General features: G+C 49.4%; 1 protein-coding gene across 8 annotated transcripts in view; it reads left to right on the top strand.

Moving 5' to 3' along the window:
• LOC120052515 (epidermal growth factor receptor substrate 15-like) overlaps nucleotides 1–14,022 on the top strand; it is a 37,379-nt gene that overhangs the window by 4,836 nt on the left and 18,521 nt on the right. For all 8 annotated transcript variants that reach the window (XM_038999474.1, XM_038999472.1, XM_038999471.1 and 5 more), the window contains 8 exons: nucleotides 6,067–6,129; nucleotides 6,376–6,501; nucleotides 6,774–6,833; nucleotides 7,320–7,532; nucleotides 7,646–7,791; nucleotides 8,070–8,232; nucleotides 8,990–9,072; nucleotides 13,518–13,590. In XM_038999474.1, coding sequence (XP_038855402.1) covers nucleotides 6,067–6,129; nucleotides 6,376–6,501; nucleotides 6,774–6,833; nucleotides 7,320–7,532; nucleotides 7,646–7,791; nucleotides 8,070–8,232; nucleotides 8,990–9,072; nucleotides 13,518–13,590 — 927 coding nt within the window. The remainder of the gene's footprint in view (nucleotides 1–6,066; nucleotides 6,130–6,375; nucleotides 6,502–6,773; nucleotides 6,834–7,319; nucleotides 7,533–7,645; nucleotides 7,792–8,069; nucleotides 8,233–8,989; nucleotides 9,073–13,517; nucleotides 13,591–14,022) is intronic.

Raw genomic sequence — 14,022 nt, 5'->3', positions numbered from 1 at the left:
TAAGAGTCTCCAGCTTTAGTGATTTTTGCAGTTCGTTCCAGTCATTGGCAGCAGAGAACTGGAAGGAGAGGCGGCCAAAGGAGGAATTAGCTTTGGGGGTGACCAGTGAGATATACCTGCTGGAGCGCGTGCTACGGGTGGGTGCTGCTATGGTGACCAGTGAGCTGAGATAAGGCGGGGCTTTACCTAGTAGAGACTTATAGATGACCTGGAGCCAGTGGGTTTGGCGACGAGTATGAAGCGAGGGCCAGCCAACGAGAGCGTACAGATCGCAGTGGTGGGTAGTATATGGGGCTTTGGTGACAAAATGGATGGCACTGTGATAGACTGCATCCAATTTGCTGAGTAGAGTGTTGGCGGCTATTTTGTAAATGACATCGCCGATCGCTCATGGCAGCATGAGTGAAGGATGCTTTGTTGTGAAATAGGAAGCCGTTTCTAGATTTTAATTTTGGATTGGAGATGTTTAATGTGAGTCTGGAAGGAGAGTTTACAGTCTAACCAGACACCTAGGTAGTTGTCCACATAGTCAGAACCGCCCAGAGTAGGGATGCTGGACGGGCGGGCAGGTGCAGGCAGCGATCGGTTGAAGAGCATGCATTTACTTTTACTTGCATTTAAGAGCAGTTGGAGGCCACGGAAGGAGAGTTATGGCATTGAAGCTCATCTGGAGGTTAGTTAACACAGTGTCCAAAGAAGGGCCAGAGGTATACAGAATGGTGTCTTCTGCGTAGAGGTGGATCAAAGAATCACCCGCAGCAAGAGCGACATAATTGATATATACAGAGAAAAGAGTCGGCCCGAGAATTGAACCCTGTGGTACCCCCATAGAGACTGCCAGAGGTCTGGACAACAGGCCCTCCGATTTGACACACTGAACTCTGTCGGAGAAGTAGTTGGTGAACCAGGCGAGGCAATCATTTGAGAAATCAAGGCTGTTGAGTCTGCCAATAAGAATGTTGTGATTGACAGAGTTGAAAGCCTTAGCCAGGTCGATGAATACGGCTGCACAGTATTGTCTCTTATCAATGGCGGTTATGATATCGTTTAGGACCTTGAGCGTGGCTGAGATGCACCCATGACCAGCTCTGAAACCAGATTGCATAGCGGAGAAGATACGGTGGGATTCGAAATGGTCGGTAATCTGTTTGTTAACTTGGCTTTCGAAGACCTTAGAAAGGCAGGGTAGAATAGCTATAGGTCTGTAGCAGTTTGGGTCTAGAGTGTCTCCCCCTCTTCAAGAGGTGATGACAGAGACCTAATCTGCAACCATTATCCAATCGTTGCCTCTTTCACCACGTGTGTGCAGACACCATTCTGTTGAGAGGCGTGGTAACCGGTGCTTAGGACCATCTTGGTAGCCACTTTGTCGTAGATACGGTTGTTGTGGCGAGGCAGGAAGCCCCTCTGCAGCTTGTGCTCCAGGTGCATGTGGTTCTGAGGGGGATGACCGCGGCAGCTTTCCAATCTATGGGAATCTCAGACGATACGAAAGAGAGGTTGAACAGGCTAGTAATAGGGGTTGCAACAATTTCGGCAGATCATTTTAGAAAGAGAGGGTCCAGATTGTCTAGATTTGTAGGGGTCCAGATTTTGCAGCTCTTTCATAACATCAGCCTTCTGGATTTGGGTGAAGGAGAAGTGGGGGAGGTTTGGGCGAGTTGCTGTGGGGAGCGCAGGGCTGTTGACCGGGGTAGGGGTAGCCAGGTGGAAAGCATGGCCAGCCGTAGAAAAATGCTTATTGAAATTCTCAGTTATAATGGATTTATTGGTGGTAACAGGTGTGCATTGTTAAAAGTTAATTTGTGGAATTTCTTTACTTAACGCATTTGAGCCAATCAGTTGTTGTGACAAGGTAGGGTTGGTAAACAGAAGATAGCCCTATTTGGTAAAAGACCAAGTCCATATTATGGCAGTAACAGCTCAAACGAAGAGAAACGACAGTCCATCATCACTTTATGACATGAAGGTAAGTCAATCTGGAAAATTTCAAGAAGTTTCTTCAAGTGCATGAGGATCGCCACAGGAAGACCCAGAGTAACCTCTGCTGCAGAGGAACAGTTCATTAGTTACCAGCCTCAGAAATTGCAGCTCAAATAAGAGTTCAATTAACAGACACATCTCAACATGAATCAGGCCTTCATGAATCAGGCCTTCATGGTCGAATTGCTGCAAAGAATCCACTGCTAAAGGACACCAATAAGAAGAAGAGACTTGCTTGGACCAAGAAACACGAGCAATGGACATTAGACCTGTGGAAATCTGTCCTTTGGTCTGATTAGTCAAAATGAGAGGTTCCAACCGCCGTGTCTTTGAGAGACGCAGAGTCGGTGAACGGAGGATATTCACATTTGTGGTTCCCACCTTGAAGCATGGAGGAGGAAGTGTGATGGTGTGCTTTGCTGGTGACAGAAGGGTTATTTGACCAAGAAGGAGAGTGATGGTCCTGCATCAGATGACCTGGCCTCCACAATCACCCGACCTCAACCCAATTGAGATGGTTTGGGATGATTTGGACCGCAGAGTGACGGAAAAGCTGCCAACAAGTGTTCAGCATATGTGGGAACTCCTTCAAGACTGTTGGAAAAGCATTCCAGATAAAGCTGGTTGAGAGAATGCCAAGAGTGTGCAAAGCTGTCATTGAGGCAAAGGGTGGCTACTTTGAAGAATCTCAAAGATAAAATATATTTTGATTTGTTTAACACTTTTTTTTGGTTACTGCATGATTCCGAATCTTATTTCATAGTTGTGATGTCTTCCCTATTATTCTACAATGTAGAAAATAGTAAAATAAAGAAAAACCCTTGAATGAGTACGTGTGTCCAAACTTTTGACTGGTACTGTATACTGAACAAAAATATAACCGCAACATGTAAAGTGTTGGTCCCATGTTTCATGACCTGAAATAAAAGATCCTTGAAATGTTCCATATGCACAAAAAGCTTATTTGTCAAAATTTGTGCACAAATTTGTTTACATCCCTGTTAGTGAGCATTTCTCCTTTGCCAAGATAATCCATCCACCTGACAGGTGTGGCATATCAAGAAGCTGATTAAACGGCATGATTATTACGACAGGTGAACCTTGTGCTGGGAACGAACATATGAAAATGTATGCACTCACTACTGTAAGTCACTCTGGATAAGAGTGTCTGCTAAATGACTCAAATGTAAAAATGCGACAATAACAGACCACTCTAAAATGTGCAGTTTTGTCACAGAACACAATGCCACAGATGTCTCAAGTTTTGAAGGAGTGCGCCATTGGCATGCAAACTGCAGGAATGTCCACCAGAGCTGTTGCCAGAGAATTGAATGTTCATTTCCCTACCATAAGCCACCTCCAACGTTGTTTAAGAGTATTTGGCAGTACGTCCAACCAGCAACACCTCCGCAGACGAGATGTAACTATGCCAGCCCAGGACCTCCACATCCGACTTCTTCACCTGTGGGATCGTCTGAGACCAGCCACCCGGACAGCTTATGAAGCTGTGTGTTTGCACAACCTAAGAATTTCTGCACAAACTGTCTCGGGGAATTATCCTTACTATAAAATGTGTTGGCTGTGATCAGGTCATGGGAATGTAAATGTAGTGTCTCTTTTAATAAGCTAAATAAAGTACAATTGATTTCATTTGCATGGCACAGCCATGTACCCTACAGACCAGTAACATAATTAAACTCAAAATATTTTGCAGGTTTTTCTACTTACAAAGCATGTAGAGGTCTGTAATTTTTATCATAGGTAGTACACTTCAACTGTGAGAGACGGAATCTAAAAAAAAAAAATCCAGAAAATCACATTGTATGATTTTTAAGTAATGTCATGCAATAAAATGCTAATTAATAAGTATTTGATACATCAGAAAAGCAGAACTTAATATTTGGTACAGAAACCTTTGTTTGCAATTACAGAGATCATATGTTTCCTGTAGTTCTTGAACAGGTTTTCACACACTGCAGCAGGGATTTTGGCCCACTCCTCCATACAGACCTTCTCCAGATCCTTCAGGTTTCGGGGCTGTCGCTGGGCAATACGGACTTTCAGCTCCCTCCAAAGATTTTCTATTGGGTTCAGATCTGGAGACTGGCCAGGCCACTCCAGGACCTTGAGATGCTTCTTACGGAGCCACTCCTTAGTTGCCCTGGCTGTGTGTTTCGGGTCGTTGTCATGCTGGAAGACCCAGCCACGACCCTTCTTCAATGCTCTTACTGAGGGAAGGCGGTTGTTGGCCAAGATCTCGCGATACATGGCCCCATCCATCCTCCCCTCAATACGGTGCAGTCGTCCTGTCCCCTTTGCAGAAAAGCATCCCCAAAGAATGATGTTTCCACCTCCATGCTTCACGGTTGGGATGGTGTTCTTGGGGTTGTACTCATCCTTCTTCTTCCTCCAAACACGGCGAGTGGAGTTTAGACCAAAAAGCTCTATTGACCACATGACCTCCCATTCCTCCTCTGGATCATCCAAATGGTCATTGGCAAACTTCAGACGGGCCTGGACATGCGCTGGCTTGAGCAGGGGGACCTTGCGTGCGCTGCAGGATTTTAATCCATGACGGCGTAGTGTGTTACTAATGGTTTTCTTTGAGACTGTGGTCCCAGCTCTCTTCAGGTCATCAGGTCATTGACCAGGTCCTGCCGTGTAGTTCTGGGCTGATTCCTCACCTTCCTCATGATCATTGATGCCCCACGAGGTGAGCTCTTGCATGGAGCCCCAGACCGAGGGTGATTGACCGTCATCTTCAACTTCTTCCACTTCTTCCACAGAAGGTTTGCTGTGTCTGTCAGCGTAGTGTCCAGAGCATGGAGGCGCTACCAGGAGACAGGCCAGTACATCAGGAGACGTGGAGGAGGCCGTAGAAGGGCAACAACCCAGCAGCAGGACCGCTACCTCCGCCTTTGTGCAAGGAGGAGCACTGCCAGAGCCCTGCAAAATGACCTCCAGCAGGCCACAAATGTGCATGTGTCTGCTCAAACGGTCAGAAACAGACTCCATGAGGGTGGTATGAGGGCCCGGCGTCCACAGGTGGGGGTTGTGCTTACAGCCCAACACCGTGCAGGACGTTTGGCATTTGCCAGAGAACACCAAGATTGGCAAATTCGCCACTGGCGCCCTGTGCTCTTCACAGATGAAAGCAGGTTCACACTGAGCACATGAGCACATGTGACAGACGTGACAGAGTCTGGAGACGCCGTGGAGAATGTTCTGCTGCCTGCAACATCCTCCAGCATGACCGGTTTGGCGATGGGTCAGTCATGGTGTGGGGTGGCATTTCTTTGTGGGGCCGCACAGCCCTCCATGTGCTCGCCAGAGGTAGCCTGACTGCCATTAGGTACCGAGATGAGATCCTCAGACCCCTTGTGAGACCATATGCTGACACATGCACATTTGTGGCCTGCTGGAGGTCATTTTGCAGGGCGCTGGCAGTGCACCTCCTTGCACAAAGGCGGAGGTAGCGGTCCTGCTGCTGGGTTGTTGCCCTCCTACGGCCTCCTCCACGTCTCCTGATGTACTGGCCTGTCTCCTGGTAGCGCCTCCATGCTCTGGACACTACACTGACAGACACAGCAAACCTTTTTGCCACAGCTCGCATTGATGTGCCATCCTGGATGAACTGCACTACCTGAGACACTTGTGTGGGTTGTAGACTCCGTCTCATGCTACCACTAGAGTGAGAGCACCGCCAGCATTCAAAAGTGACCAACACATCAGCCAGGAAGCATAGGAACTGAGAAGTGGTCTGTGGTCACCACCTGCAGAATCACTCCTTTTTTGGGGGTGTCTTGCTAATTGCCTATAATTTCCACCTTTTGTATATTCCATTTGCACAACAGCATGTGACATTTATTGTCAATCAGTGTTGCTTCCTAAGTGGACAGTTTGATTTCACAGAAGTGTGATTGACTTGGAGTTACATTGTGTTGTTTAAGTGTTCCCTTTATTTTTTTGAGCAGTGTATATATATATATATATATATATATATATATATTACACACTCCATTAGGAACTTGTGCTTTGAGCTGAAAAGGGAACCTTTGTTGATGATGCAACTTTTCTCCTCAGCATGACACAAGCAGCCCACTTCTACCTGGGGGAGTGTCCATTGATGGCCCATGGGTGGTCAAGGTGAGGGGAACTTACTATTTCTTTAAAAAATGTAGCCTGGTCATTTTGACCTGATCCCTTTATAATGAAAGCAGAAGCAAAGAGCATGAACGGATTACACATTTATTTGAATGTTTACTTAATTCAAATCCATTTTTCAAAGCCATGTAAGGGGAGTTCTCAACTTTGCAAAATCAACCTGATTAATTTTATCTGAAGTAGAAATTGCTTCAATCATGCACCTATATCATGTCTTTATCTTTTCAGACGGAAGAGAAGCTGAAATTTGATGCCGTCTTCGATAGCCTCTCCCCTGTTAGTGGCATGCTCTCTGGGGAGAAGGTAAAGCCAGTGTTGCTGAACTCTAAACTTCCAGTGGATGTACTGGGAAGGGTAAGCAGCATAGCATATCTACAGGGCTCATATCTACAGGGAATTAGTTATGATGGCTGTCAGAGTAAATGCGTATGCCCAATTGCCCACTGGAGGGTGGTCTTGTGTTTTTAAACATAGCCGCTGCTTTTAAAACGCTTGACTGCGTTGTAATTTGTGACATAACATTGATCTGCTTTAAGTCCACGACTGCTCTATTTTACCGACTAGATACATATTGTTTTTATTTTTTGACTTACTGCTGAATGGACTGAATTCCCTAAATGTTGCAGGTATGGGAACTGAGTGACCTAGACAGAGATGGTATGCTTGACCGAGATGAGTTTGCTGTGGTAAGGAATAGATTTATCTTTAAAGTGGAAAGAGATGAGGAAATTCATGTAGAAGAAATTTAGCCTGTCACTAACTGCCAACTTCTTTTTATTTTTAATTTTTTTACACTGCCCTTGAGCCCATTTTCTGGATAGCCTTCTCCAGCTTTTATTTTTATTTAATCGATATTTGTTTGCACTCATGTACGCTTGGCTTCAAGGCATCCTTGCTTTCTATCAAGGATCCTGTATCTCAAAATTGAGCACTTTTTGAATCAGGGTTGTGCTATATTTGAAGTTCTCACATTTTAATGCACTTATGTAATGGCCAGATGCTTGCTGTCAAATCTTTAGTATGTGCAAGGAGGAAATGTGGACTCCGCTGTAAGATTTAGTGTGTGCTTCTCGAAAAAAATAAGTTGTTTGGAAATATAGGACTTCCCCAATCTTATATTGAAATGACATGATAGGCAGATTTATAGATGTGTGTCTGTTCTCCTTTATTAGGCCATGTACCTTGTCTACAGAGCTCTGGAGGGGGAGCCTGTGCCCATGTGTCTACCTGCTCCTCTAGTGCCCCCCTCCAAGAGGAAAAAGCCCCCTGGCTCTGTACCCCCAGTGATGCCCCTTTTACCCTCACCCCCCTCCATCAAAGAGAGCCGCTCCTCCCTTTCAGGGTCCAAAACCCTGCCCTCCAAACCAGCCATGACCCCAGTCACAGTGAGTATAATATTCATCCCGGCATGAAAGTGGGGCGGCAAGACCTAATCCATATATATATGTATATGTATATATATATATATAACCATCCTGTCCCCTCTGTCTCTTTTCAGTGGGCTGTATCTCCTCCAGACAAATCCAAGTATGACGAGGTTTTTGCAAAGACCGATCTTGACATGGATGGGCTGGTGTCTGGGCCTGAAGTCAGAGATATCTTCTTAAAGACTGGCTTGCCCTCTGCCACACTAGCACACATCTGGTATGATTCAGGGAACAATCTCTTAGATAACATGGGGTGCCTGGCTCTCTGCACTTGAATGTACTAATGAAACAAGGACATTGGTCATACAGGGCTGCTTTCTGGATGCAGAGTAAGCCAATTCTTGGACTAAATTGTTTAAACTTTTTTCCATTTAGCAGGACTAGGCCTAATGTGGGTCTGTGAAACCGGCCCATAGTTTTAGTCAATATTATACCCATTGCCGGAAGGGTAAATGGATCTGTCTGTTGTGTGATGTGGTAATCTGTGTTCCACAGGGAGCTCTGTGACATTGGGGACATGGGGAAGCTAACCAGGGAACAGTTTGCACTAGCGCTGCATCTAATTAACCAGAAACTGACCACGGGTGTGGACCCACCCCAGTACCTCTCTCCTGAAATGATCCCTCCCTCTGACAGACTGAGCCTAGCAACCAAGCAGGTAACTCATTCCTATCATCCTATACCATTTAATGCCCTCTTAGACATCCAATAATCACAAACTGTGAATATCTTGTTTGAATCGTGTGTATTTCTCAATAAAAGGACTAGGAGTTGTGTATTTCGATGAATAGGCTACTTGATGGTGATGCAAATTTAAACTTATATTTCCTGACGTTTTACTAATCATTTCCTTCCCTTCTCCTGTGGTGTGTGGGTTTTTGTTTTCTAGCTTGCTGCTGTGTGTCTCTCTGACCCTGTCTGTGTATGCTGTCTCTTTGCTTTCTTCCTCATGAGTCATGCATTCTACACAAGGTGGGATCGCCCTCTAGCTGGGGACTCTCCTGAGTGTTAGCTTCACTGTGTCTCCCCCTAAGCTCCTGGCAGTGTCACCCACCCATGTACCCACCTCCTGATATTCCCTACCTACCCTTTTGTTTTTCTCCTAGTTTAATTAGTCATTTTAGTGCCCTCCTTATCCATTTGTGTTTGCATGTAGATGCGCCTTCAGTGTTAATGCATTTCTTAAAAATCTCCCATCTTGTATGGGTCATTTTGGGATTCTTTCATATTCAGTAAAATGGGTTTGATTTAACTGGCAACCTTAAATTAGTTGGAGGCTCATATTTACGTTATTCAACATTGTGTTTGCCATTCCGTTGATTTAATGTTTAGACATTGTAGTGTACGTACAGTATGGTCAGTGAAGCTCGTGAATGTAATTAAATCGTTTGCTTTGAATGATTTCTCCCCACCAGAGCAACGCAGAAAATCTGGCAGCAGACTTTTCTGCCATCAAGGAACTGGACTCGCTCAGCAATGAGATTGTTGACCTACAAAGGTGAGTGTCAATCATCAGAGTTGCAGGGCTCTATGCTGACCAGGGCTCTACGCACATGTGCGCCTAAGTTGAAAAATGTAGGCGCACACACAAAAATGTTGAAGCACAATGAAAAATATTTGAGGTTATAAAGCTGGAATCCAACATTTTTTTTCTTCTAGGCCCACTGGTGCTCCTAAATAAAATGAGGTCGCACAGCAAAATATTTAGACTCATATTAGAGTCAAATGGTCTCACTGTAGAGCACTAAGTTGTATTCGTCCATGTACCAAGTGTATTTGAGAGATGGGCTAGTTCCGGCTTTTTGTTTGGGAAGAGTTTGTTAGTGTGTTGGAGCATATAACTACCCCTCGTCGAAAGGTAGGGCTCGCTTTGTCTCACCACATTGGACTATTTCAGGGAATATACACCGTACAGTTGTAATGGTGTCGGTGGAATCTTGTTTAAAGACACCCACACACGTGTTCCCGTTGAAGTGTGTTTTGCTGTTTGATGCCAGAGCAGATGGAGAGAGCTGGGAGGCTGACCAGCTGTCCTGGAACTAGGAGGCTGAATAAGGAAGGAGAGAAGAGGAGTGAGGGAGGGAGCTTTTTAGCAGGGTCTCCAGAGGTTCGTTCGCTCGCTCTCTGGCTCGCTCGTTCGCCTGGTTTGCTGGTTCGCTCTCGCTCACTCGCTCTCTGGCTCGCCTGGTTCGCGCTCGCTCTCTGGCTCGCCTGGTTCGCGCTCGCTCGCTCTCTGGCTCGCCTGGTTCGCGCTCGCTCGCTCTCTGGCTCGCCTGGTTCGCGCTCGCTCGCTCTCTGGCTCGCCTGGTTCGCGCTCGCTCGCTCTCTGGCTCGCCTGGTTCGCGCTCGCTCGCTCTCTGGCTCGCCTGGTTCGCGCTCGCTCGCTCTCTGGCTCGCCTGGTTCGCGCTCGCTCGCTCTCTGGCTCGCCTGGTTCGCGCTCGCTCGCTCTCTGGCTCGCCTGGTTCGCGCTCTCTGGCTCGCCTGGTTCGCGCTCTCTGGCTCGCCTGGTTCGCGCTCTCTGGCTCGCCTGGTTCGCGCTCTCTGGCTCGCCTGGTTCGCGCTCGCTGGCTCGCCTGGTTCGCGCTCGCTCGCTCTCTGGCTCGCCTGGTTCGCGCTCTCTGGCTCGCCTGGTTCGCGCTCGCTCGCTCTCTGGCTCGCCTGGTTCGCGCTCTCTGGCTCGCCTGGTTCGCGCTCTCTGGCTCGCCTGGTTCGCGCTCTCTGGCTCGCCTGGTTCGCGCTCTCTGGCTCGCCTGGTTCGCGCTCTCTGGCTCGCCTGGTTCGCGCTCGCTCGCTCTCTGGCTCGCCTGGTTCGCGCTCGCTCGCTCTCTGGCTCGCCTGGTTCGCGCTCGCTCGCTCTCTGGCTCGCCTGGTTCGCGCTCGCTCGCTCTCTGGCTCGCCTGGTTCGCGCTCGCTCGCTCTCTGGCTCGCCTGGTTCGCGCTCTCTGGCTCGCCTGGTTCGCGCTCTCTGGCTCGCCTGGTTCGCTCTCTGGCTCGCCTGGTTCGCTCTCTGGCTCGCCTGGTTCGCTCTCTGGCTCGCCTGGTTCGCTCTCTGGCTCGCCTGGTTCGCGCTCTGGCTCGCCTGGTTCGCGCTCGCTCCCTCTCTGGCTCGCCTGGTTCGCGCTCGCTCCCTCTCTGGCTCGCCTGGTTCGCGCTCTCTGGCTCGCCTGGTTCGCGCTCTCTGGCTCGCCTGGTTCGCGCTCTCTGGCTCGCCTGGTTCGCGCTCTCTGGCTCGCCTGGTTCGCTCTGGCTCGCCTGGTTCGCGCTCGCTCCCTCTCTGGCTCGCCTGGTTCGCGCTCTCTGGCTCGCCTGGTTCGCGCTCGCTCCCTCTCTGGCTCGCCTGGTTCGCGCTCGCTCCCTCTCTGGCTCGCCTGGTTCGCGCTCGCTCCCTCTCTGGCTCGCCTGGTTCGCGCTCGCTCCCTCTCTGGCTCGCCTGGTTCGCGCTCGCTCCCTCTCTGGCTCGCCTGGTTCGCGCTCGCTCCCTCTCTGGCTCGCCTGGTTCGCGCTCTCTGGCTCGCCTGGTTCGCGCTCTCTGGCTCGCCTGGTTCGCGCTCTCTGGCTCGCCTGGTTCGCGCTCTCTGGCTCGTCTGGTTCGCGCTCTCTGGCTCGCCTGGTTCGCGCTCTCTGGCTCGCCTGGTTCGCGCTCGCTCCCTCTGGCTCGCCTGGTTCGCCCTCTCTGGTTCGCCCTCTCTGGCTCGCCTGGTTCGCGCTCTCTGGCTCGCCTGGTTCGCGCTCTCTGGCTCGCCTGGTTCGCGCTCTCTGGCTCGCCTGGTTCGCGCTCTCTGGCTCGCCTGGTTCGCGCTCTCTGGCTCGCCTGGTTCGCGCTCTCTGGCTCGCCTGGTTCGCGCTCGCTCCCTCTCTGGCTCGCCTGGTTCGCGCTCGCTCCCTCTCTGGCTCGCCTGGTTCGCGCTCGCTCCCTCTCTGGCTCGCCTGGTTCGCGCTCGCTCCCTCTCTGGCTCGCCTGGTTCGCGCTCGCTCCCTCTCTGGCTCGCCTGGTTCGCGCTCTCTGGCTCGCCTGGTTCGCGCTCTCTGGCTCGCCTGGTTCGCGCTCTCTGGCTCGCCTGGTTCGCCCTCTCTGGCTCGCCTGGTTCGCCCTCTCTGGCTCGCCTGGTTCGCCCTCTCTGGCTCGCCTGGTTCGCCCTCTCTGGCTCGCCTGGTTCGCCCTCTCTGGCTCGCCTGGTTCGCGCTCTCTGGCTCGCCTGGTTCGCCCTCTCTGGCTCGCCTGGTTCGCGCTCTCTGGCTCGCCTGGTTCGCGCTCTCTGGCTCGCCTGGTTCGCGCTCGCTCCCTCTCTGGCTCTGGCTCGCCTGGTTCGCGATCGCTCCCTCTCTGGCTCTGGCTCGCCTGGTTCGCGATCGCTCCCTCTCTGGCTCTGGCTCGCCTGGTTCGCGATCGCTCCCTCTCTGGCTCGCCTGGTTCGCGCTCGCTCCCTCTCTGGTTCGCGCTCGCCTGGTTCGCGCTCGCTCCCTCTCTGGTTTGCGCTCGCTCGCCTGGTTCGCTCGCCTGGTTCGCTCTCTGGCTCACTCGCTCTCTGGCCCTTTAAGTAGGCAAGTCAGTTTAGAACAAATTCTTATTTACAATGGCGGCTTTTCCTCCTCTGTTTTGAATTGAGGAAGTACAGACCATATTTTATCACTTGCTTACACATAACATAGCTGTCCCACTACAGACATAACAGCAGCTATATCACAGGGGAAATGTCATTTGTTTGTCGTTGAGTAAAGAGTGAGAAAAGAAGTCTGAAAGTAGTAGTCTTCATCAGTGTCTGGATAGCAGGTGTACGTTTTGAACTTTATTATTAGGCTTTAGGCATCAGATTGCGGATGATGTACGGGAAGCTGCAAAGGTGTGTTTTTGGGGATTGCTGTAAGTGTCCACGACAAGGTGCTTCTGTAAACATGCGCTTACCTTTTGGAGGGGCCATGGATGAAGCAGTGAATTCTTCAGCTTAGAGCAGGAGGGGTGAGGTGGTCTTTTTGATTTAGACTGGCTGTCTGAAACCAGAATTCTGTAATTTTGGGCTGTTAAATTGGGAGAGCTGCACCTAGGAGCATGGGATGTCTACAGGTATCATTTCTGGATACTTGCCAGCCAGGGCATCTAAATTATACAGTCGGTGAAGTCAGTACTCCTGACTCGCACGTCTCCTACCTCACTTCAGCTTCTCTCTCCTCTGGTCCTACTCTCTCTCTCTACATGCGTGGCTGTTGGTTGAAACGAAAGGCGGACAGGTTCATTCTTCATGTTGATCAAAATAACATTATTATTCATTATATTTGATAATATGAACTGTGGAAATATGAATGGAAAAAGATACTTGCCATTTTTTCATTGAGTTTAAATGAATTATTTTTTACATTTACTATTTATTCTATTGGCCAGCCTTTTGGCATATTTATGTTCTACTTTGCTAAATGAATGGCTTTGTTATTGTCATTTGATAAAGATCCAGGAGAAAGATTTGGACTTGGTAGGGAGAGCTGATAACCGAGGCCCCGCCTATTGTGCAAATGTTCACACTTATCCCCATCTTCTGCTCACTCTCCTCTACCTTGTCATCTGACCAGGAAAGGGTTGGGAGGGGTGGATGGGAGGATGAACAGACCGGGAAATGAACAATGGGAGGTATAGAGCTTCATCCCTCCCTTCTCTTTGCTGAATCACTGACACTTCCTCCAGGCAGCCACACACAGTACTACCCCTCTCTCTCGCCTCATCTGCCAGAACACACCACACACACACGCACAGACCCCTTCTCGCTCAAGGCAGTTGTTGCAGGCGTTGGTTGGTCTGTCGGTGTGGTGTGCTACAGTAGGATCAGGATGGTGGTGCAGGGAGTGGAGCTGTCAGCTGGGCAAGATTGTAGAGGTGGGGTGGTAGCCTGGCTGGGGGTGCCCTCGGTCTCCACGGTGATTAAATACTTATGTCTGCTGTGCTGGTCTTCCAGGGAGAAGAGCAATGTGGAACAGGAAATTTCAGAGCAGGAGAAGAGCATCAGAGAAAGGACCAGTGAAGTCCAGGTACAGTGAACGTGTTGCCTGCATGCCTCCCCTGAGCTCTCACTGCCCTTATATTGTTTCACTTCATTTCATCCACTTAATGACTGTATTGTCTGTACATTTAGATTTTCTACTGGTTTTATAAATTTTCTCATGTCAAATCAGTCTACTGTTCAGCTGCTCTTGTTGAATTTGTTAGCGGTAGCCTTCTTGATTCTGTTAGGCTATGAAGCTATGGCTGAGCAGCAGAGAAACCAAACATTCCCTCCCTGTCTGAGTCAGAGCCGCCTCCACTTGTTCCATATACATCTATAGTGCACCATGTTGATATTTTGATGTTGACGATCTCGATTGCGCAAACTGAACTGTAGCCTCAAGCTGTTTAGTTCTTGCTTCAGTGATACATTTCGACAGAATTACCTCTTTTAATATCAAGCATATGAATTGATTTAT

The sequence above is a fragment of the Salvelinus namaycush genome, chromosome 8, assembly GCF_016432855.1.
Source record: "Salvelinus namaycush isolate Seneca chromosome 8, SaNama_1.0, whole genome shotgun sequence".
Classification (NCBI taxonomy): Eukaryota; Metazoa; Chordata; class Actinopteri; order Salmoniformes; family Salmonidae; genus Salvelinus; species Salvelinus namaycush.
The sequence above is the reverse complement of the archived record's forward strand: the minus strand, read 5'-3'. Positions and strand labels throughout refer to the sequence as shown.